General features: G+C 39.7%; 1 protein-coding gene across 1 annotated transcript; it reads right to left on the bottom strand.

The window, feature by feature from the left end:
- Window positions 1-614: 614 nt before the first annotated feature.
- Window positions 615-22,858, bottom strand: VSIG10L2 (V-set and immunoglobulin domain containing 10 like 2). Its single transcript, XM_087875569.1, has 12 exons — window positions 22,706-22,858; window positions 19,637-19,984; window positions 15,884-16,159; window positions 15,308-15,583; window positions 13,415-13,675; window positions 12,040-12,300; window positions 10,033-10,323; window positions 9,142-9,447; window positions 4,952-5,074; window positions 4,140-4,164; window positions 2,675-2,811; window positions 615-742 (listed from the first exon to the last, which is right to left on the bottom strand). The coding sequence occupies exons 1-12, from the start codon at window positions 22,782-22,784 to the stop codon at window positions 615-617; spliced, it is 2,511 nt and encodes an 836-aa protein (XP_087731695.1). The 5' UTR covers window positions 22,785-22,858.
- Between the last annotated feature and the right edge of the window lie 1,723 nt (window positions 22,859-24,581).

The raw sequence follows: 24,581 nt of genomic DNA, 5'->3' as shown, positions 1-24,581 counted from the left end.
CATTTAATTCAATTTATCTGTTGCATTTTAGGATGGTGAAGTTAAATGGAGGCAAAGCTTCAAAACAGCATGGACTCATCTTACATCCATGCAATTCAAGCCCTTGAGTTTTCCATCCCTAAGAAAACAAGATGTCTCTGATACCAGTGCATGAAACAGCTTAACAAAATTGTACACAGTTCTTAACAAAAAGTTCAGCATTTGTTGATCCATGAGTTCTGTTTCAGTGACCCAGCTGTGATCTCTGCAGCATCTGCAATCCCAGGAAAATAAATTGCTTCAAAGTTGTCTAGTTTATGCCTGATCCCATATTGTAACTTCTCTGCCAGTTTGTCAGTTTACAGAAAAACACTCCTATTTTTTGCAAAATAGCTCTTACTCAAAGATGCACTTTGGTTCTGTGGGTGACAATGAAATCTCTTCAGATATGGTCTTCTACTTTTCTGAGGTCCTTTTTGGAAAGGCCTTGCATAACACCAAAACTGGAATGACACTCACAGGTTCTCCTATGCTCCACAGTTGTTCCCTGTGCTTCTTTCTTTCTTTTGCTGATCAAGGAGATCTTTAACCAACCTACCCTACCTTGAGTGCTAAAGAGTCAGATTTACTGGTAGTCATGGGGTGGCTGTCACTGTGATTGTAACATTAACTGGATCCTCAGAAGGAGGACTGGGGGCTGGCACTTCTTCCTGGGCCCCTGTTGGATCCTCTGAAGACACCACAGCTTCCTTCTGAATTGCCTCTGCAGAAAACAAAGCATAAATGACAAGCGCCTATGAATTGATGGAAGAGAAGCAATAACTAAGTAGAAATCCTGAAGCCCAGCTGTTTCCATTCTTTGTTTCAACGGTTTCCAGATTCATGTTTAACATCAACAGATGATCAAGGCCCACCAATAACAATGGAGAATAAGGAGGTTTGTTTGCTAATCAATGTGTTTCGAGGGCACATTGTCTTCTAGAACAGGGGTCTCCAACCTTGTCAACTTTAAGACTTGTGGACTTCAACTCCCAGAATTCCTTAGCCAACGTTGCTGGCTGAGGAATTCTGGGAGTTGAAGTCCACAAGTCTTAAAGTTGACAAGGTTGGAGACCTCTGTTCTAGAACAAAAGGCCATAACAGAGGGATGAATGACTAGACAAAAGGGAAGCCCGATACCTCCACCAAGGGACAAACTGACATCTGAAAACAAACAAGGCACTCATGAATCTCTGCCATGTGTAAAATCTCTCTTTGATTACAGGAACAGGGAAACCATTTCTACGCATTTTGAGGAGCTGAGTATTGCTCCCTTCCCAAAATAAAATAAACCGACTATTTAAACAATGGCTTGGTTTCCAGCAGTGCAAATTTGAACATTCTTTCACTAATTGAGTTCTAAATATTTCCTTTTAATCTGTTCTTAATGTATTTATTATGTGTTTTTATTTGGCTGTACACCGCCCTGAGCCCCTAGGGAGAAGGCGGTATATAAATTTGAAGTAAATAAAGTAAATAAATAAATAGCCTCTTCCCCCTCCTTTTTTTTTTTTAATATATGGATTTACTACTTTTCCTGGGAAATGAATAGCTGAGTATTGAAACTGAGTCTATAGACCTGAGGTGAAATCCAGCAGGTTCCAACAGGTTCTGGAGAACCGGTAGCAGAAATTTTGAGTAGTTCAGAGAACCGGTAGTGGAAATTTTAAGTAGTTCAGAGAACCGGCAAATGCCATCTCTGGCTGGCCCAGGGGTGAAATGCTCCCGGTTCAGACCGGATCACCTGATCTGGTAGTGATGGCGGCCGGTGGTTCAGAAAATCGGTAGCAAAAATCCCTGCGCCACCCCACCCCCATGCCCAGCTGAGCCGCACGATCATCAGAGGCTTTTTTTTTTTTACTTTTAAAAGCATTTTTTCTACAACCTCTTGCGATGAAAAAATGCTTTTAAAAGTAAAAAAAAAAAAGCCTCTGATGATCGTGCAGCTCAGCTGGGATAGTCAGATGCTTTTTTCTATAACCTCTTGGCCGAAGAGGTGGGGAAAAAAAATGCTTTGAAAAGTCTCTGACGATCCCAGCTGAGTTGCCTGATCGGCAGAGAGGCTTTTCAAAGAATTAGAAAAAATGCTTTGAAAAGTTTTTTTTTTTTTAAAAAGTTGGCCATGCCCACCCAGTCACATTAACCCACACACCAAGCTACGCCCACAGAACTGGTAGTAACAGATTTTACATTTCACCTCTGGGCTGGCCCCAAAGTGGGGTGGAAATAGAGATTTTGCAATATCCTTCCTCCAGGAGTGGAGAGGGAATGGAGATTTTGCAGTATCCTTCCCCTGCCATGCCCACCAAGCCATGCCCACCAAGCCACACCATGCCCACTAAGCCACGCCCACAGAACTGGTATTAAAAAAAATTGGATTTCACCAATGCTATAGACATAAAAGTTTTGGGGCCAGTCTACACCCCACCTAACTTTGACGCGTGAAGATGAAATATATCTTGAAAGACACACCTGTGTGACATAGCCTCCTAGGAAAGCAAGAGTTGGTGTTACCTAAAAAGCCATACTTACTTATAGAATTTGGATTTCCTTCTCTAATACCAAGAGAATGTTGAGGACCACCTGTATTTCAAGGTCTGCTCTTGGACTGATCCATTCAAATAAGGTAACCTCCAGAGATTTATCACCAGTTTACCTGCTGGTGTTGTTGTGGAAGTCTCTCCAACCTGCTCACTTGCTTCTTCAACTTGCTCATTGGCTGCATCACTAATTCCTGTTGGCATCTCAGCATCTTCTGGGGTCCCGATTTGTTCACGAGTTTCAGCTCCAGCCCTAAAAAGAAGAGATGTGTTGACCCATTATCAGCCTTATGAGGCAGACCAGACTGGAAACATAACCAGATGAGCTAATTCTACTTTATTGTAAGGCAACATTAACAGAACCTTGCAATTCTGAAAGTACAAACTTCCGCCATCACTTTTTCCTGCCTGATAAGTTAGGGTGGATCCTTTCTAAGTTTCTTTTTGTGCCTGTTACTCAATTATGGATTCCTCCCCCTTTTACCTGATCATTCCTTAAGCAGCATCCTCTCCCCCACCTTCCCAGGTATTGGCACATTCCATTACACCTATGGCAATTTGCTAGTCCCTACTACCTGTTGCTATAGCCACGCCCTTGAAAGCTGGAAAAGGTGACCAGTCCAGCTACTGTCAGAACTACATGGAAGGAAGCTTTTCTCATAAAGGTTTGAATATCAAGATTTTCCCCCAAGTGTGAGACAGAGTGGTCAATAAACCTATCTGCAATGAATGGGATTTAGTGATTGTGGGCTGGTCTTGATTGTGTCATGCTTTCTTGTGCTGTTCATTCTGTCTGAATGTATTGGTTTTTAATCCTACATGAACCACCCAGAGTTACAATTTGTGAATTGGGCAGCAATATCAATGGATTAAATAAATAAATGGTAAAGCACATGTATACATGTCTGAATTATCTAAATCTCTCTTTTAATATCGATGCCAGCTTAATATCCAATCTATCCATTGTGAAATAAAAGCACCTGAGGATAAGATGAGAAGCAATGGGTGGAAACTAATCAAAGAGAGAAGCAACTTAGAACTAAGGAGAAATTTCCTGACAGTTTGAACAATTAACCAGTGGGACAACTTGCCTCCAGAAGTTGTGAATGCTACAACACTGGAAATTTTTAAGAAGATGTTGGATAACCATTTGTCTGAAGTGATGTAAGGTTTCCTGCCTAAGCAGGCGGTTGGACTAGAAGACCTCCAAGGTCCCTTCCAACTCTGTTACTCTGTTCTGTTCTATTCTATTCTATTCTATTCTATTCTATTCTATTCTATTCTATTCTATTCTATTCTATTCTATTCTATCTATGAAGTTCTGGAAAATATAAACTACACACTTTGAGGCAGCTCAGAAGATTCTACTTGTTAGAGATGGCTAGAAAATATTAACCAGTTTTTCCCAAACAGGCCTTCTTTAGATGTGCTGTACTGCAGCTACTGTGTTATCTGGAGATCACTGGCATTCTAGCCAAATATAGATACTGGATGTCTATCAATGAGAGGGAATAAGAGAAAGAATTCAAGGGGAGAAAAAAAATAAAAGATGAAAAGGAAAAAAAATGAGGTGTCACTTACATTCTGAAGAGCAGGTCATGTAATCCTATGTGATAAGAGAAAGAAATCCCATTTTAGAAACTATTCTGCAAGAACAGCTAAACTGTAAACTATTCAAGGGTACATTAACAAGGACTTTAGAGAGACTCTCCCCATGGCAATGCCATGCCCTATTTGTAGGGAGAATTTGCAGCTATATTCCACAACCATCATTTCAGAACATCGTATTTCCATCCTGCTAGGGCTTTTAAGGGTAAGTGTAATTTCTGCTTAATGGTAGCTCTCTACTGTGGTGCAACAGCTTATTGAACTATACACTTTCCATTATTTTAGTGATCTCGTCAATATTCACCCAAGAACCGTGTCGGCCCAGTGGTTAGAATGCAGTATTGCAGGCTAACTCTGCCCACAGCAAGGAGTTCGATTCTGACCGGCTTAAGGTTGACTCAGCCTTCTATCCTTCCGAGGTAAGTAAAATGAGGACCCAGATTGCTGGGGGCGATGCGCTGACTCTGTAAACCCCTTAGAGAGGGATGTAAAAGCACTGTGAAGCGGTATATAAATCTAAGTGCTATTGCTATCTATTGCTGCTTTATCATATGGTCTTTAGTGCACAAAACTTGCTAACATGAAGAGAAACAGAAACATAGCCATCTCAGACTCTTTGGCCTGCTGGCAGAACTAAAGTAAGGAGACAACCACTGAAATGACTTCCCAGAAAGGTGAGTCGACAATTTCTGACTTTTTGTCTTTGGGGGAAAAAAAGTTAAGGAAGGATTTCCATAGATCCCATAACCGAGCTGCTGATTGCCCCCACAGCAACTACCACTCACTTGGGTTATTCTCCCGATTCCGTACGATGTACTGAAAAACTAGAAGAGAGATGACTGTTGCCACAACCATTCCTGCCAGAGCAGCCCCGATCACCACAGGATATGCATTGAAAGGAGGGTCAGCTACAAGAGAGAAGAAACAGTAGATGAAGGCAATGGAGTTCTACCAGTCTTTGGAGTTCTTCAAGGCTTTGGAGAATGATGTGCCAGATGTGCTTTCTGTTATTTTAGCCTCTCCTTCTCTTGCCCAGTGATTTCCAGATGGGTTGATGTTCAGCTCATCAAATCCACCATCTGGTTAGAAGTTTATAGGCACTGAGGCAACATCTGCTTTATTATTTTAAGAGGAAGGTTCGGGAAGCAATAGTTTGAGCTCCATGAGCTTGTTGTTTATAAAATGTCTGCCAAGGTGGATTAGTTGGAGGATATTTATTTATTAGAAGGCAAAGGATGACCCACTACTGAGTCAACCATGTCTTCTAATACTTCAGCATCTTCAATTTTCAGATATACACACTTCTGAATGAAGCTCCAGGGGTTGCCAACAGCTACCATTCTTATGTTCTAAGAAACTTATAGGAATCGGCCTCAGCCTCAGAGGCTGCTTTGGAAATGAATATCTACTTTTCAGCATGCCAGCACCACATCTTTCCCTTAATTTTTTTTAAAAATTAAAATTATACAGTTCATTTAGGATAGGGTTCTTTGCAGGCACCAAGAAACTCTCCATGTGGGATTATACTTTCTGCAATAGCTTCCTGGTGTGTTTGCCAAATTTTAGCATGTTTTTATGCTACTTCCTTTCCTTCACCTTCAAGCATAAAGAAATGTCATCCCTCCTGGGAATATCTGTAGTTAAACGACTGTATAGGATAATCATTACTTTGGGTTTGCCGTTTCCTTGAGGTATAGCTTGAAATGGCCCTACTGTTGGTCTGCTTTAGAAACTATCTTTGCTAGGTGTGAAAGTTGTGATTGTCTGAACCAATTGTCTGAATAGGTTGGCAAACTATTATCAAGGTACCTGATCAGTAAAACATCTCTCCCCCACTCCCAACCCCCCATTCCTGGGCTTTTTAAAGCTGAGATTAAAGCTTTTAAGAGAGGAAGCAGTTTGGGGCAATGTCAAAGGGAGCGGGGGTTAAGCAAGGGTCTCTGTCCTGATTAAATTGTTCCCCTCTTCTGCCTGCAGCTAATTTTAAAGATGGTTATTTCCTTAAAATATCAGGAGATCCAATTACGGATCTCTCGTGTTAACAAGTCGTTCTGGCCCTCGGCAACTCTGCATCTTGGGACGATTCTTTCTCTGCCAAAGGAAACCCTCAATGAGGCTTTACACAAACTCTTTTCTGGCCTTTCAGGTCTCCGAGCAATCTTCCACCCCACATCTGTTTCCAATCGTCTCCGTTTTTCCAAGAGAAGACTTTGCTTGTTTTTCTTGAGCCTTTCATTTTGCTTTGCACCTTCCAAAGGCTCTGCCCAAACCTCACTCAGCCTTGCTTGTTGCAACAGCTGCTGCCCTTATGAGGAGAAAGGATGAGGTGGCCATCTTTGTTTGAATAGAGCAGCGTTTGCTCAAGATCACCAAACGAACTGAGGTCAGAAAATCAGGTAATTTTGCTCTTGTGCTGTCTGACCAAATCCTGCTTCTGCAGGACAGATCTTGGCCATGGAAGGAAATGCCACATCAAGAATAGGCAATATTGCTGACATTCCTGATCTCTTCCAACCAGGTCATAATGACATGGGTGCCACCTGCTAATTGTCTACATACAGTGATCTCGACTATGTGTCTGAATGGTCATCTATTTGGCAACTTCAAATTTCGATCAATAAATGCTCTGTCTTACATATTAGTAAACATAATCAGAATGTAAAGTACAAACTAGGTGGCATTGAACTAGCTGATGATTCTCACTTTGTCAAGGACTTGGTGTACTTATCTCTGACAATCTATACTCCAAAGTTCACTGTAACAGCGTTGCTAAAAAAGCATTAAGAATTGTAAATTTAATTTTGCGCAGTTTTTTTTTTCCTGGAAACATTGTATTGCTAATTAGAGCTTACAAAACTTATGCTAGATCAATCTTAGAGTATTGTTCAACTGTTTGGAATCCCCTCCATATATCTGACATCAGTACAATTGAGTGGGTTCAGAAGTATTTCACGAGAAAAGTTTTGCGCTCTTCTGTACACAATAGAATTCCCTATGCTACTAGGCTCGAAATTCCCAGTTTGGATAACTTAGAACTGGGTCGCTTGCGGTCAGACCTAGGTATTACATACAAAATTATAGGTAGTAATGTTTTACTTGTAAATGACTTTTTTTGTTTTAATTGTAATAATATGTGTGTTAACAACTGCTTTAAGCTCAATGTAAATTGTTCTAAACTTGTCTGTAAAAAATCTGATTTCTGTAATAGAGTTGTAAAAGTCTGGAATGCTCTACCTGATTCAGTTGTTTCAGCTGCAAATTTTCACAGTTTCAGTCACAAATTGACTTCCGTGGACCTTACATGATACTTAAGTGGTCAGTAAAGGGGCCGTGCATGTGCACTAATGTGCCTATAGTCCCTGTTATTTATTTTTATTCTCTTATTCTTATTCTTGTTCTCGTTTTTGTTTGACAAATTCAAACAAACAAACAAACAAACAAATAAATCTGTTCAGGCCGACTGGAGTTTCTACACAATTAGAAATTGAATTTTGTACTTTTTTTTCCTCTAAGAAATGGGTACCCTTCATAAATCAGGGTTTCTATGTGCTTATTAATTCACAGTAAGATAAAAAGACGTAATCTTTAATACCCATCTGACCAAGAGGCCAGGTCTTTTCTGCGGCATGAGGAACTTTCATTTCTTTATATCTGGCCAATCATACATAGCAAGAGCACAAATCGGTCAATGCGGGCAGAGATTTTTCACCACAACTAGGAGAGCAAGCCTGGAGATTGTTTTGTAAGGAGCCATGTAGCACGTTCCAAGAAGGTGAAGTACATTTCCCCAAAAAAGAAGAATAATGCAGAGAAGGAAAGGTGAACTTCATCATGCTGTTAAGAAGTGATGTCACACAGAGAGGAAAATCCTGTCAAAGTCCATCTCTTCACACCTCCCAACCTGATCACAATCTTGAGACTGGTGTACAACCACCCACACGACTGAGGTCTGCAGATCTCATGCAACAGAGCAAGGTGAATAGAGGAGTAGCTGAGGCATACCAAATGCAGAGGTAGAGGAGCACACTAGAAGGCAAAGAGAGACTCAAAACAGAGGCTCTGGGAGAAGCAATGGCAGACATGGTTCTTTCTGGTCATTCTAGCACCACCACTATCACCATCGCCATCTTGTACTAGTAATTGTTATAGTTGTTTCAAATTGAAGAGCACTTTGGACTGAATATGGAATATTTGCCTTTGATCAGGTCAGCCATATTTTCCTAATTAGCTCAGAATTATCTATTCAGGAAGGGGGTTTCCAAGAACTGAGGCAGCCCAGGAGAAGGAGACAAGGACTCACTAATTATTTTGTTTATTTATTCCCCACCTATTATTTTTAAAAATAATTCAAGGAGACAAACAATACAACACTCCTTCATCCTGCTGTTTTCCGCACAATAACAAACCTGTGAAGTTTGTTGGGCTGAAAGAGTGAATGGCCCAAAATTACCCAGTTGGCTTTCATGGCTAAAGCGGGACTAGAACTCAGCGTCTCCTGGTGATTGGCCCAAAGTCACCAACTAGCTTTCATGGCTAAGATGGGACTAGAACTCACTGTCTCCTGGTGATTGGCCCAAAGTCACCTAGCTGACTTTCATTTATTATAATATAATAATAAAGGTTTATTATAATTAGCCCTAATCATGCACCTTGTCATAATTTATCATAAGTAGCCCTAATTATCCAACTTATTATCATAATTTATTATAATTAGCCATAACTATATCATACTACCTCACAAGGTCTCATAGAAAAAGAGGTGGGCATATAGATTGTACGTATATACAATCTGCTGTTCTTTCTGGCATCCCCAATGAAGTCCACTATCTCCTGCATGCAGAAAAGACTAGGCTTGATCCTCTCATCTAAATGCTCAACTGCCACTTCTTTCTTTAGAAGAACCATCTTCCAAAACAGCTGTTTTTTTTCCATACGTGTGTGAATGTGATCAGTATAGTTAGCCACTTGAATGCACCTGGAGTCTTCACTTCAGAGGGGTGCCCAGTGGTGCGATGGTTGACTGCAAGGATCCGGAAAGCATAGGCCACTGCAGGATCCAGACCACCCAGTTTTCGGCCACGGACATCAGGGTCAATGTTGTTGGCCACTGTTTCCCAGCTGCTGGCCACCTGCTTTGGGCCGGTCTTTTTTGCTTCTCTCCTTTGGACTATAAAGCCAGTCAGGTTTCCTGAGCCTCGAGTTTCCCATTCCAGTTCCACCTCTGTACGGGGACGAGTGTACATCAGCCTGCTGATTGTCACATTGGGTGGGTTGGGATATTCTGCAAAGAAAAGAAAAGACGTATAATTGTTGCTGGTGAACGAATCATCATTCTTAGAAGACCCTCCCTCTTCCACGGGGCATGCTTAGTTTGGGAAGCAAGGGCATAACAGAGAAAAACAAATGCCAGGATCCCCCTCTCTACCACATGGCAATGAAGTACAGTCATCGGCAGAAATAACTGTAGAAAAAAAATCGAAATCTTAAGAATTCGTCATAAAAGCAGGATCCTCCTTTGCAGGGGAAGAAAACTTGGAGCAATTGGAGGACAAGTGTGGACACGGTATTCCCACTTCATGGATTTGTGCTTCCTGGGTTTGGGAGGTCTAGAGGAGTTTTGTGGTACACATCAAGAAGCAATGGATGGAAACTAATCAAGGAGAGAAGCAACCTAGAACTAAGGAGAAATGTCCTAAGAGAACAATTAATCAATGGAAAGACCTGCCTCCAGAAGTTGTGGTTGCTCCAACACTGGAAGTTTCTAAGAAGAGATTAGACAACCATTTGTCTAAAATAGTATAGTATGAAATGAGCAGAGGATTGGACTAAGTCCCTTCCAACTCTGTCATTCTGTTATTCAACTTACTTTTTACCTGGAGGCTGATGGTGGCAGAGGCATTGCCCACAGCGTTGATGGCAGCACATCGGTAGGTGCCACTGTCCCGTATCCATTCTGTGTCCTGGAGAGTCAAATTAAACCAAGCATTCTCCTGCTGCAGGTGGTATTTCCTAGCGCTTGCTGTAATGGGCTGGTTCTTATTATTGTACCAGAAGACTTCAGAGACCAAATAGGCACCTTGGAGGAAGCAGGCCAACTGGACCTCGCTGCCTTCAAACAACGACACCTGGGACCATTGCACCATAATCCTGGGGGGTTCTGTGCATAAAACAAAGCAGAATAAAAGAAACTCTCAAAACCATCAGCTTTAAGGAGAGTGCTAACCAGGTTATGACCTTTCTCTTCACCCCACGAAGCAGGGGTGAAATGCTCCCGGTTTGGACCAGATCAGGCGAGGATAGTTTGGAGAACCGGTAGCAAAAATCCCTGCCCCCCCCCCCGCCCATGCCCACCCAATCGCCCGGTCTCCACTTGCCCACTTCGTAGCTTGCTGCTTCTTTCGGGCTTGCTAACTTTCCCTGCCTTGCTTTGGCTGCTGTAATCCATTGCATCAGCTAGCAACTTAATCTGCCTGCCTTGTGCCTTCAATTTGGTAAGCAACTGGGAGCTTTAAAAAAAATAGTTAATTGGGGTTTTTTTTAGGAGTTTTATTTTTTTTAAACAGCAATTTAAAGTTAAGGAAGTTTTAAATTTAGCTGCTTTTATCTAAAAATATAAATAAAATAAAATAAAATAAAATAAAATAAAATAAATAAAATAAAATAAAATAAAATAAAATAAAATAATAAAATAATAAAATAAAATAAAATAAAATAAAATAAAATAAAATAAATAATATAATATAATATAATATAATATAATATAATATAATAAAATAAAATAATAAAATAAAATAATAAAATAAAATAATAAAATAAAATAAAATAAAATAAAATAAATAAAATATTTGTGCAGCTTTCTGAGATTTGGTGTGTTTCTATAGTGCTTCACTCTAACTACACAAACACACAAAATCTCACAAAGCTGTATGTGCCATTTTGTGTGGAAAAAGTGTGAAAGTTGGTTTTTGAGTTTTTTGTGGCTGGGTCAGGTTCCTGCTTGTTGCAGGAGCCATTTTGGGTGAAGTGCAGCTGCTTTTACATTGTGTGTGAGTCAATTGTGTTGTGTGTGTAAAGTGTGAAAGTTGGTTTTTGGTACCTCTTATTGTTTTGTATACTTTGTTATTATTTTTATTAGTTATTATTATTGACCATGCCCACCCAGTCACCTGACCACCAAGCCATGCCCAGGGGTGTCACCTGACCACCAAGCCACACCCACCAATTAAGCCATGCCCACAGAACCAGTAGGGAAAATTTTTAGATTTCACCCCTGCCATGAAGGCTCTGAGTCTTCAACATCCAGATGGAAGCTTTGCCTGAAGCACATCTACCTTTCCAACAGGAAACAAAAAAATAAATAAACTGAGATGTAAATGGCATTTCAGGCAGGCTGGTCTAAAGAAAGAAGTTGGGAACAACCTCATACATTAACCATACATTAACATGCTAGTAAAAGAGCAGCATTGCCCACAGTGGCAGCCATATTGCAAAAGCAGTTCTGCATGTTCTCAAAATGTCTGATCAGCCCCAAAAGTTTAATTGTTCTGGATTTGTTCTGCTTTTGCAACAGTCCTCTAAATCCTCAGGAACAGGCTTCTCTACTGTTGCCTTCCTGACCTTGTAAAATTGGAGGATATCTTGGATTGAGCCCAAGAGATAAGGTGGCTCTTCCTTCTTGACTTAGGAAGGCCAACTATAGCACCAGAGGACAATTCCATTACATGATTTGGTTGTAACTGAATAAAGAGGCAAGGAGGAAGGGATCAGCTTGGGACAGGTAAATCTGATGGAACAGTGTCTTTCACACTCTGATGAGCCAGTCAATCCTCCCTTGACCCTATTATTTTTTCTTGACCCATATTTATCTGCTTACCCAGCCGGATGTGGCACTCAGCAGTTCTTGCCCACAGAGGATGAGCTGCCATGCAGGTGAAGGTCTTGCCTCCAAGAGTGGCGTTGGGCTTCATGACAAAAACATTGTGTGATGGTTTCATGCTTCCCAGCACATGATGCCTCCAGTCTCTCCACCAGAGTGTCACCTGAGGTTCTCCACCTGGCCAGTCACAGGTCAACATGAGGAATTCATTCAATTTGGTTGCTACCACACTGCAGGCCAGGCTCCCTTTTGGAACCCCTGAAATAAATTGGTCAGATTTCAGAGGCGACTTGCTTTTGCGTACTTCCTAGGATTCCTAATAATCATGATTATTAGTTGGATAAGAGCTAATTAACAAGCTAATTTTCATAGATAAGAGCTAATTAACAAGCCCCATAAATTATCATAAAGATGAGTTCATCAAATTATTATAATTTATGATAGTGAGTCAGATAATTAGGGCTTTTGATTATAAATTATGCTAGTAAAGTAAAAATAATATAAATGAATAAATATAATGAAATTATTATTATTATTATTATTATTATTATTATTATTATTATTATTATTATTATTTATTAAATTTGTATACCGCCCTTCTCCTTTCGGACTCAGGGCGGTGAACAGCCAAAATAAAAATATTTGTACAAAAGTTAAAATAATTATTTAAAACTAATTAAATAGAATTTGGCCCATAATTTAAAACATATCAATTAAAATCAATATCAAACGTTAAAACCAACATGGAATCAGGCCAGCCCAGCTAGCTGAAAAAACTAAGTTTTTAGGGCCCGACGAAAAGTCCGGAGGTCTGAGATCACTTGTATCTCTGGAGGTAGATCGTTCCAGAGGGTAGATGCCACAACAGAGAAGGCTCTCCCCCTGGGGGTCGCCAGCCGACATTGTCTGGCTGACGGCACCCTGAGAAGGCCCTCTCTGTGGGAGCGAACCGGCCGGTGGGAGGCAATTGGTGGGAGGCAAATGACTTGATTTACAGGAATTATGACTTTCTTTAAGGATTTAACTCTAAAGAGCCCCTCCTTGTGAGAGATGGGCATTCAGAAACGTGAAATAAAGGAAGGAAGGAAGGAAGGAAGGAAGGAAGGAAGGAAGGAAGGAAGGAAGGAAGGAAGGAAGGAAGGAAGGAAAATCTGGGCCTGAATATTGAAGTGTCTTCCACCAATTTGTATAAGGGGCTTATAACCATCCTAATTGCACAGGGTTCTATGTCCCCATAGTTGCATTTCATTAAAAGAAAAGAAAGAGAAGTTTATTTAATCATGAATTGTTGCTGTAGCATAATTAGTATTTTAGCATCAACTTTTGGGAGCCTCAACATCTGTCTCTAGAATAGCAAAAGGCTGGTACTCACAGACAGTGGTCCTGCAAACGGCATCCTTTCTCAGTGCTGGATGGGAAGCCAGGCAGATATAGGAAGTCCCATTGGAAATGTCCGCACCCTGATGGATTTGAATAGCTCTGGAGAAGCTTCCCATGTCAGTTTCTTCTGCCCTCGATTTTACCCACCGCAACTGCACTGAAGGGAATCCCCCTGGCCATAAACAATGTAGAGCAAGGTCTTGGAAATTGGAGGCAGGCAGCGACATGCATTTGAGCTGTCCCTTGGGCAGATCTGTGCATAGGGTAAACATCATATCAACAGCAACAATGGGTCCAGAAACATCCATGGAGGAAAACATTATCCAAAGGGTGATGGTGACGAAGAGCAGGGTCCCATCCCTGCTGCTTTGGGATTAAGCTTGTTTGACCCACAAGATGTTTGTGTCTATCTTCTCCATGCCCACCCAAAACATTGCTCTTGCAAGCCAACTTCTACCCAAAGTTGACCAACAGTTTATGCATTTCCCTCTCAGAATCTCATGACTTCTTGGCCAGGAGCAGGAGATATAGCAAATACTTGCCTATTCTTTGCATTAGCATACTAGGGAAAGCTTTGATGGCAGAACTGGTCTGAAAAATGGCTAGAAGAAGCGGAGAACCTTTGCTGTGAAAAAAAAAGTTGACAACTGCCTGCTTGCAGATGTACCTTGGTGGGAAAGGAAACTGGGGGAAAGGGACTACTGCCCTCACTCCTTACATTTTTCCACTGGTAGTTGCACTACTAAACCATGGAGCTGAGAGTCAAATGGGCAAACTCATAATTTATGGCTTCCTATTTTGACAACCTCATATTTTTCTTAAGCTTTGAATTTCTTTGGTTTTCCATCTCTGCAAATCCCCTTATTCACCTTAACTTGTTTCTTGGGTAAGAATGAAGTCATTGGTGCAATAGCATTACATGAATGCATTATAAAGTTGTAAGATCTGGGTGCTGGGTCAATATCTTCAATGAAATAATATTCTATGTAAATGCTAGCCCTGATCTCAGGGCTAAGATTGTTTCCTATTTATTTGTGCATTTATTTATTTTGTAAAGAAACATTAGGAAAATGAGCTTCTCCCACACCCCACAGCTCAAATTCTTTATGATACCATCCAGCTAAAACTGCATCACATGAAGATGATGGTACAGAAGTTGGGTGGCTCTACATTATTTCAGGGAATCTAAGAATCTTGCAGGTTGGTCTTTGAGGTGTTGCTTGTTTCGAAATTTCCTAGGTTACTTTGGTCAATGTTGTTATCAAACATATATTTCAATGGTCCACAGACAACAAACATCACAACAAAGAGGCTGCTTTGGTCTACCTGCAAAACACCTGGCTGCTTTCTGCTGCAGGACACAAAAGCAACATTGGCCAATGATTACTTTCCTGTAGTATTAATACTTTTAGCAAATTGGCCTCCTTCTCTGTGATTATTTCATACAGAAATCCATGGATTCTTTCACTTTTATTTCTCTTTTGCAAAAAAAAAAAGAGAGAGAGAGAGAATTTGAAGAATTTCACCAGAAAGAACAGACTCTGTTGACACAAGACATAAGAGACTTGGCCACATGAAAAGTGCAATAATCAGGGTACAGAACAAGAACTGTCCATCATTCTCTCAGAAGGGAAATTAAAATGTTACTACAGAAACACCAGCATTGGAAACTGGTAGAAGAGACAATCACCACCTTCTTTTAGCACTGATATTTTACACCCAAATTATGTTGACATTTTTATTTTGGCATCTTTTCAGTTGTGCCAGCTGTGCATGATAATATTTGAAAAAGTGATTTTTTAAAAAAATCTAGAAGATAGAGAGATAGGAAACAACAGAACATGCTAAAACCTCATGCCTGGGAAAATAGGTAAAGGTAACTTACAATAGACAGTCAAGATAATAGTGGCCTGGGTCCGAGTATTCAGGTGCATATTCTGAGCAAGGCAAGTATAGATGCCTGTTTGAGTCCGTGAGATTCTGGCAATCACATACTTCTGTCCGGAATAGACTTGAGAGCTGTTGTAGAACCAAATGTAGTGGCTGGGAGGATTGGAAGGAGCTAGGCATGTCATAATCACCTCTTCTTGTTCATTGGCTGAGAAGCCATGTTGGTTAATTGCAAATGGCTCTATGCTGATCACTGGCTCATCTGGACCATCTATGGAAGATTCAATTAGTTAATAGAATGCAAGCTGAAGAAGGCCCTTCTGTTGATGAGATGCTGAACATCTAAAGATAGGTCTCCCCAGTCTTGTATGCTTCTGGTGTGCACTAGAATTCCTATTCAACCAAGTCAATACATCAGAAGTAGACCAGATAGGAAAATCTGACCTAATTTGCTTCACTAGGAATTATCTATTTTATTTCATAGTCTACACCTGGCAAGATTAAGATTTGATTGGCAGCACATAAAGTTTCCCAAAAATAGAAAAATTGGCCCGATTGACCAATTGCTTACAGATAACGTCAAGGTACATCCCATCGCTGGTTTGGCTGTTGACCTCATTGTGGGCTGTGCAGGTGTACCAACCCATGTATGTCCGGTTTGCTGAGGTCAGGTTTAAGAAATCCATCCCTGCTTCAGCAAGAACTACCATGCCATCTCGGTTAGTGTAGCGCTGCCAAGTATAAGCGATAGGAGGTGTCCCTTCTTTCACTGTGCAGATCATCACAACCGGCATGCCTTCCACGGGTGTTGAATTGTTTATCTGCAGAAAGGGCTTGGGAACTGGGACTGGGGAGGCCAAATGAAAAGTTAACGAATTAAGAAGAGCGAGACATCCTTACATCAAGAAACATGAATGACCTGAACCAGTCATACCTACAAAAAATCCATTTCTGGTACACATTGTTCTTTCAGATTAGGGATTTGATTTAAATCACCCATAGAACTAACCAAAGATTCAAAATGCAAGCTAAAACAGAAACACAGGCAATTCGTTTTGAAAATGGAGATAAAAATGAAACCAGAACTTTTTCTCTTAGGTTTAATGGAAAAAGAATGGGGGGTGGGATTTGAACTTTGTTATTATATATGTTGCATCTGCAAGACTATTGTATGCACAAAAATGAAAGGACACTTGAATCCCTACCATGGACAAATGGTTGATGGAGTTGGCGAAAATGGCAAAATCGATCACTTTGATTAAAGAAAAGACCATAATTACTTTTGTTTCCACATGGAGACCGCTTCTGAACTTCGTGCTTGATGTGGAAAAGAATGAAACTCTGACTTTGGGTTTTACCGATTAGACTATCTAGACTATCTTTATAGAAATGGCTTGTTCCTATTATTATGAAAAAGCAAAAAGTGGTGATTTGATGTTAATGTCTTATTTTACCATAACAGAGAGAGTCAGAAATCAATGCTTCTTTTTCTTTTCTCTTTTCCTATCTTTCCTCACTTCACTTCCCCCTTTCCCCTCCCCACTCACTGTTCTTATATTTACTTTTGTATTTTGTATTTTATAATACTTTATAACTCAATAAAAATGTTGACTAGGACTGGGGGAAAAAAAGAATCACAGGCAATTCAACTATTGGCCTAAAAGTTCATATTCATCATATATAAACATAAATTTAGTTTTTATCATTGCCCTGGCTATTACTTAGAGCAGTGTTCCTCAGCCTTGGCACATTTAATCAGGATGGACTACAACTCCCAGAATCCCCTAGTCGGTATGCTGGCTGGGGAATTCTGGGCGTTGACGTCCACACATCTTAAAGTTGCTCAGAAAGGCTGAGAAACAATGACTTAAAGCATGTGCACCTTTAACTATGGAAAAAACAATGCATGTTTCTGGTTTGCTTCTAGGGTTAAACAAACCAATTTCTTTACGTGGGGAAGAAAAAGAGCTGGACAAGAATTCTGAAGCTAAATTCAGCGTAATTTAAATGATTTAAAGATTGAATACTTTTCTGCTGGGTGACTATTTTTTTTTTAAATCATGTGGATGCAGTGAAATTCTCGTTTGCTTAAGAACCTATTTTACTTAATCTCCCACCCTACAACAAGTGGGGAAAAGGATGTCAAAGACTTGGTAGCAAAAAGGTTACTTAATTCTGGTTTATATTGCAAATAGAATGGATTGACGTCCATGAGGACGTTAGGTTACACGTATATATTGAGCATCACTGGCCTGTTCAGACAAGAGGTAGGAATCACAGGCTTGGGTGGGTTTTTTTTTTCATAATGCAGTTTTTTTTAGCATCTGAACATGGCAACAGAGGAGTTCTTTGCCTCCCTCCCTCTGCTGAAAACGCCAGGCTAACTGCCCAAGGAAAAATAACAAATCAAGTTGTCTTGTGATCAAAGGCAAAGATGAACCTTTGCTAGAGATGAATGACATACCTGGGAGAGAGTATCCTCCATCAGCCAAAGAACTTTAATAACTTGCATTTGACCAACCTTATCAAGGGCAAGAACAGCTGGCCAGGGACCATCAACTATTTACAACATTTACAACATTTGACCTACACCAAATGTCAGGTTAAGATGAAAGGAAACTGAGATAGGGTTTCTCTAATAGACCTTTTTGGAATTCATTGTTGGAATGTATTTTTATGCAACAACTACAATAGTATTCAGCCAGTAGATGGCAGTATGGTATATATTCTTTGCTCTTTTGTTCTAAGTAGAATTTCCTGTTTCATGTTACAGTTAAAAACAGTTAAGCAGTAAAGCACATGGTGACTGTACCATTTGTTCCCTGGTGCTATATATAAGCAGAATTTCTAACAGACCTTCTCCCCTTAACTGGTAGACTTCAAAAAGGAACATTGATTTCTTAGGGGAGGTGATTCTCCTGCTATTTTGCTGCACTGTTTTATTTTGAAAGGCCACCACATGTTGACATGCCCCATGTGGAGTTTTGTGCACATCTTTGTCCATTCAAAACATGACAAGCCCTACTGTTGTTAGCTCTAGATCCCAGATCACCAGATGGATTCCTGCATCATCAACTGACCTGATTGCACAATGACTCAGCCAAAGAGTATGAGCTCCAGAATAAAGAGCTGGAGGCTGCTATAAAACCATCAGCAGCCATTTTTTGGGGAACTTGCAAATCCAAATCTCTTGCATTGAGGAGCCAACTCAAAGCTGCATGAGTTTTCCATGTAAAAAGTAATATGGAGTCATTTTTTTGTATGCATGTTTAAAAATCATTGTTCAAATGGAAATGGAACAGAATGGATTTATCAATGGACACATGAAATGTCCACAGCAAGCCAAGACACTATCAACAAAAACAAAAATGCACATTACAATAACATAATGCACATTCCAGTGCTTACCTAATATATTTGTGATACAAGTACAAAAAGGGGTAGAGTTTGCATCACAACATGTTTCATAATTGGCATCCTTGAATTATGGGGCAGAAAATACAAGGATTCTGATTTGCTATGAGTATCTTGGGACCATAGAGACTAAATTGGATCAGTTTGTGCAAGGAGAGAGATTTTATTCCTGCATCATCAGCTGACCTGATTACAGAATGACTGTTCTTTTTAGGAGTGTTAGGGCAAGGGCGGGTTCCAAATCCCGTTGCTACCGGTGCACATATGTGCGCGCGCGGGGTGCTTCTGCGCATGTGCAGAAGCGTCCGGGTGGGTGGGCGGAGCCTCCCACCACCGCCACTTCCGGTTCACCCGATCCGGTGAGAACTGGTAGCAACCCATCACTGTGTTAGAGGTGATGGGAAGAGACATTGTTTCTTGCTAGTAAGGGAAGAAACATGGAGGGGATTAAGTGTTTATAGCCCATTTTGTACAATTTCCTCATTAGGCTTGCCAATCATAAGGACCAAAACTAGTGAATTTCATTCTGCTTTTGTAAAAGGTGAGCTTTCTTTCTTTCTCTTTCTTTCTTTCTTTCTTTCTTTCTTTTTTTCTTTCTTTCTTTCTTTCTTTCTTTCTTTCCTTCCTTCCTTCCTTCCTTCCTTCCTTCCTTCCTCCCCCCCCTCTCTCTTTCTTTCCACCCATCTCATCTAGAAGCAACTTTCCTTTTAGCAAGGAAAGGGTTAGTTAGAATGGAGGGCCTTTATTTAGAAGCAGGAATAGTTCCTTTGAGTCTGACAGGATTATGGGGAGACAAAGAAATTGAACCTGGTCCCTCTTCATGTTTGCAAGATCAGAAGAAAAGTCCTAGAAATCAACTCTGATCTCATCTTTGAGGAAACATCCCATTTCCTCAGAAGCTGTGACTTACCCAAGACAAGAAGCTCAATGTAGAAATAAGCCACTTTGATCTCTCCATCCACTTCGTACATGGCTTGGCACATGAAATGTCCCTCAGCAGCTTGTTGCAGTTTCTTAATCTCTAAGGTACTGTTCCTCAAACTGATCTCCCCCAGAACGGCAGAGGCCTTCTCCACCTTGGACTCAAGGCCATTGCTGATGGCCACAGCTCTGGGAATGAGGGAGCCAGGTTTGGTGAAACTCCAGAAGACAACCAGAGGTTGCACTATGTTACCACATGCCAGCCTCACTGAGCGGTTATGCACCCCTTTGGCCACTTGCTCATCATATTCTGCATCTTCCAAAGGGAGCAGCTGACCTGGGGGAAGGAAGAATGACTGAATGAATGAATGAATGAATGAATGAATGAATGAATGAATGAATCATTCAACTGATCAATCAGTGCTGAGCTTTCAGGCCTCTCCAATGACTCATAACCCATTTTTTTTTTTTAATGAATAAACGTCAGTTTAGGACTTTTCTCTCATTCAGTTTAGGAAGATAGGAGCTTCATAGAATCAATATACTACTAAAGACCAATTTCTTGAGAAGGCAAACAGAGCAACAAGATTGCTTTTATTATTCATTTCTAAGCCACTTCTAAGAGGGAAAACCCCTTCAAGTATGCCGGTAAACAGAGGTTTCCCAAAAATATTTGGCTTGTGGCTGTGGACCACAAGATATTAACCTTTGATCTGGTCCAGCATGTTGCTCCACATGTGTTCAATTCTCAGCCAGCCTTGCTTAGTTTAGCATCTCCATCTGATTGATCTGATAATCTTATGCACCTCTAATGAAACTTTCATATATTGATATTAGGTTTTATTTGACTGTTTTGTTCTTACTGTATAGAATGGAATGGAACGGAATGGAATGGAATGGAATGGAATGGAATAGAATAGAATAGAATAGAATAGAATAGAATAGAATAGAATAGAATAGAATAGAATAGAATAGAATAGAATAGAATAGAATTTTTATTGACCAAGTGTGACACAAGGAATTTGTCTTAGTGCATATGTTCTCAGTGTACATAAAAGAAAAGATATATTCATCAAGAATCATAAGGTACAACACTTAATAATAGTCTTAGGGTACAAATAAACAATCAGGAAACAATATCAATATAAATTGTAAGGATACAAGCAACAAAGTTACAGTCATACAGTCATAAGTGGAAGGAGATGGGTGATGTTTCCAATGAGAAGATTAATAGTAGTGCAGACTTAGTGAAAAGTTTGACAGTGTTGAGGTGAGGTGACAGTGTTTAGCAGAGTGATGGTGTTCGGGAAAAAACTGTTCTTGTGTCTAGTTGTTCTGGTGTGCAGTGCTCTATAGCATCGTTTTGAGGGTAGAAATTGAAACAGTTTATGTCCAGGATGTGAGGGGTCTGTAAATATTTTCACAGACCTCTTTTTGACTCATGCAGTATACAAGTCCTTAATGGAAGGCAGGTTGGTAGCAATAGTTAGCTTTTATTTGGATATGATTGGTTTTCATCCAGAGATCAGAATTCTAAAGAGTGAAGCATGATTTGAACATACTGAGCAATGAAGAAGAAATGAATAAATATGGGTATGTGACAGAGTAGGTGGAAACCTGGAGAAGCTGCTATTAGAAGGTTATATTTTCTCATATTGAGGTTCTAATCATTCTTCTGGAACCTTTCCAACTGTTGATCTTAAAGCACCACCTGTTAGGAATGGAGCACTCATAGCAGCTAACATTTGGCTGTTTTAGGCAAAAGAAAAGATGGCACGCACAAATCCTGCTCCATTGCAGCTGCTACCAATTCATTTGAAAACAAATTTGGTCATTCTGTTTTCACAGGGTTTTTCAGAGATGTGAATGCCAGCATTAAAGTTCTCCTGTATTGTTTGTTCCTTCAGAAAATTGCAAAGAAAGAAACAAAAGAAGTCTAAAGAAATTAACAGCATCTCAAATAAATAAATAAATAAATAAATAAATAAATAAATAAATAAATAAATAAATAAATAAATAAATTGCAGACAATAGGCTGTCTCCAAAAAGAATGGCTCTATTAGGAAAATTCATATTAAAAAAAAACCAAACACTAAAACATATATTTACCCTGTTTCCCCCAAAATAACAAAACTGTTATTAACATCAGCTGCCTGCAATTACTGCAAGTTCAAATCTCACCAGGCTCAAGGTTGACTCAGCCTTCCATCCTTTCTAAGGTAGGTAAAATGAGGACCCGGTTTGTGGGGGCAATAAGCTGACTTTGTATAAAATATACAAAAGTATAAAAGGCTATTGCTTAACACATTGTAAGCCACCCTGAGTCTCTGGAGAAGGGCAGCATATAAATCAAATAATAAAAATAAAGACATCCCCTGATAATAAGCCCAATTGGGTTTTTGAGCTCATGGTAATAAGGCTAAATGCTTATTTCAGGGTTCAAAAAATATAAGACAGGGTCTTATTTTCGGGGAAACACGGTATGTATTGATGAATGCAAGCTAGGTCGTTTGCATTTTAAACAAAGTTTAAGGAAATTTACATTTACAGCCACATAAATTAGGGGAAGAGGCATAGAAAGCATCCAGGGCCATTTATTTGGTGAAATGGGCGACTCTACAGTTTTGATAAATAAATAACTATAATAGTTACACAATAACTACAAATATAAATTTTTAAAATTCTACAAGTCTTTCTACAAGGCACACATACACACCAGATTAGACTACTGAGCTACAACTGTGTACCCTGGGCTGAATCTCAACTTTTGCGATAGTGTCAACTCCTCCATCGAGATCACCACCAGTTTGTCGCACTCACCAACAAGAGAAGAATTCAAAAAATACAAGCAGGAGGCAGCCATCACTGTATCTGTAAAATTGAGATTCAGCCCAAGGTACACAGTCTTCCATCTAAGCCTTAGTGTAGGCTGAGCCTCTAAATATTCCACCACTGGGACTCGCAAGCAAAAAAGAAATATATGCTGCTTATTTCATAGGTAGACATACATATTTTTGCATTGCAGCTGGCCTGGTAAGATTGCTAACAGGTTACTCACCATAAACTACTGCTGGGAGGATATAAAGGATTTTCAGCAAGCTGTTAAATTGTAGATCCTTTGCCAATCCATAATCCATTGCTCCATGTCACTGCACAGGACAAAACCCAGAAGACAGATCCTATGAGCTCCTTCAGAGTTCACATCTCCCCAGCTTCCAGGCAAGCCATGGACTTCTTCCACTTCCTGTTTCTTCTGCGGACTTACTAACCTCTGTGACTAGGGGACAGGTCTCTCTGTCTCTTCTTTCAGTCTCTCAAAGATAAAAAATGCAGCCCTCATTAGGCTCAGATTACCCAACCCCCAATCATCCCCGATTAATGTTCAATTATTCATTTATTCTTACTTAATCTCCTTTCCTTGATCTATTATGCAGGAGCTTCTTTAGAGAAACAATGGAAATACAAGTCAAGTTCCTTTGGTTTGAGCACCTTGAAGTCGTGGTTTCATGCTAGTGGAAGATAAGGACGGAAAGCATTAAATTTTCCATAGGAAAGTCTAAGCCATGTGCTTCTAGTTTGCAAACCTCTCGTGCAATTATATTTCTTCGGACAATTTTTTTGCAATGGCAGAAGAGTAAAGAGTGTTTTCTTGCTCATCTTTGAAGGCATACTCAATTGCAAAGTTAGTCTTACTCTTCCTGGGTTGAATGAAACCTTTTAAATGGCCAATATGTGCATATGGAACACACATTAAATACAAAAATATAGCCAATAGCCAAGCAAAATAAATAAAGTATCATTCAATGAAGACAACAGATATATGGAAGAATTCTTACGATTCTCACAGTTGCTAAATAATCTATATTCTTTGATGTAGAATAGAATAATAGAACAGAACAGAACAGAACAGAACAGAACAGAACAGAATAGAATAGAATAGAATTCTTTATTGGCCAAGTGTGATTGGACACACAAGGAATTTAATTTAATTTAATTTAATTAATTCAATTTATATGTGTTTGTATATGTTCTCAGTGTACATAAGGAGAATAAAATACATTCATCAAGAATAAAAAGATACAACACTTAGTGATAGTCAAGGTTACTAATAAGCTATCAAATGTACATCCTATACAAAAAATGTACATCCTAGTTTGAAATCTTCCCTCTTGCAAATTTTGTAAAAAGATTTCCTTTATTATCTGTTTTAATATCTTTCTAACTATCATTTTAGGCTCACTGGACAATAATTGCTTGGACCATGTTAGTTTTCTCCTCGTTGCGCTGAAAACATTATTTTCTGGAAATAGTGGAAACCTGGCAAACTTCAGCTAAGGCCCATATTGTAGAGAATGTTTATGTATATGGCATAGATATTTATGGTTATGAATACCAGAAGTTATATTGGAAATATACTCAACCTGTGGAATGAACTACCTCCTGGAATACGACTGATCCTGGACCTCCACGCTTTCCGAAAGGCCCTGAAGACTTATTTATTCCAACAAGCTGGCCTAGTTTAAATGGTTTTAATGGGGTTTTTAAATTTTTGATTTTATTGATTCTGGGTTTTAAATTGGGAACTTTTCGATTTTGCAGATCTGGGATTTTAAATTGGAAATGCCAATGATTTAATTTATTTTAGTTTTTTTCTTAACTTTTGTACTATATGTGTTTTAAGTTTGGCTGTCCACCGCCCTGAGTCCCCCTGGGGAGAAGGGCGGTATATAAGTTGAATAAATAAATAAATAAATAAATAAATAAATAAATAAATACGGACAGACGGATGGATGGACTGGTGGATGGATGGACCGATGGACAGACAGATGGACGGATTGAGAGACAGATAGATGAAAGGATGGATAGATAAACTGACAGATGGACAGACAGACTGATGGACAGGCAGACAGACTGATGGACAGAGGGACTATTCT

The sequence above is a fragment of the Pantherophis guttatus genome, chromosome 9, assembly GCF_059756535.1.
Source record: "Pantherophis guttatus breed Tessera chromosome 9, ASM5975653v1, whole genome shotgun sequence".
In the NCBI taxonomy this organism is placed as follows: domain Eukaryota; kingdom Metazoa; phylum Chordata; class Lepidosauria; order Squamata; family Colubridae; genus Pantherophis; species Pantherophis guttatus.
Note: the sequence above shows the minus strand (reverse complement) of the source record. Positions and strands in the feature narration are given on the sequence as shown.

Bases quoted from the DNA above. Each gene is read 5' to 3' on its own strand.
- VSIG10L2 (XM_087875569.1), bottom strand. From the start codon at position 22,784: ATGGATTATGGATTGGCAAAGGATCTACAATTTAACAGCTTGCTGAAA. The intron at 19,985-22,705 runs GTGAGTAACCTG...TCCTTCCCCCAG, and splicing joins CCTCCCAGCAGTAGTTTATG to GTCAGCTGCTCCCTTTGGAA. The intron at 5,075-9,141 runs GTGCATTCAAGT...TCTCTCTTGTAG, and splicing joins CTCTGAAGTGAAGACTCCAG to CTGACCCTCCTTTCAATGCA.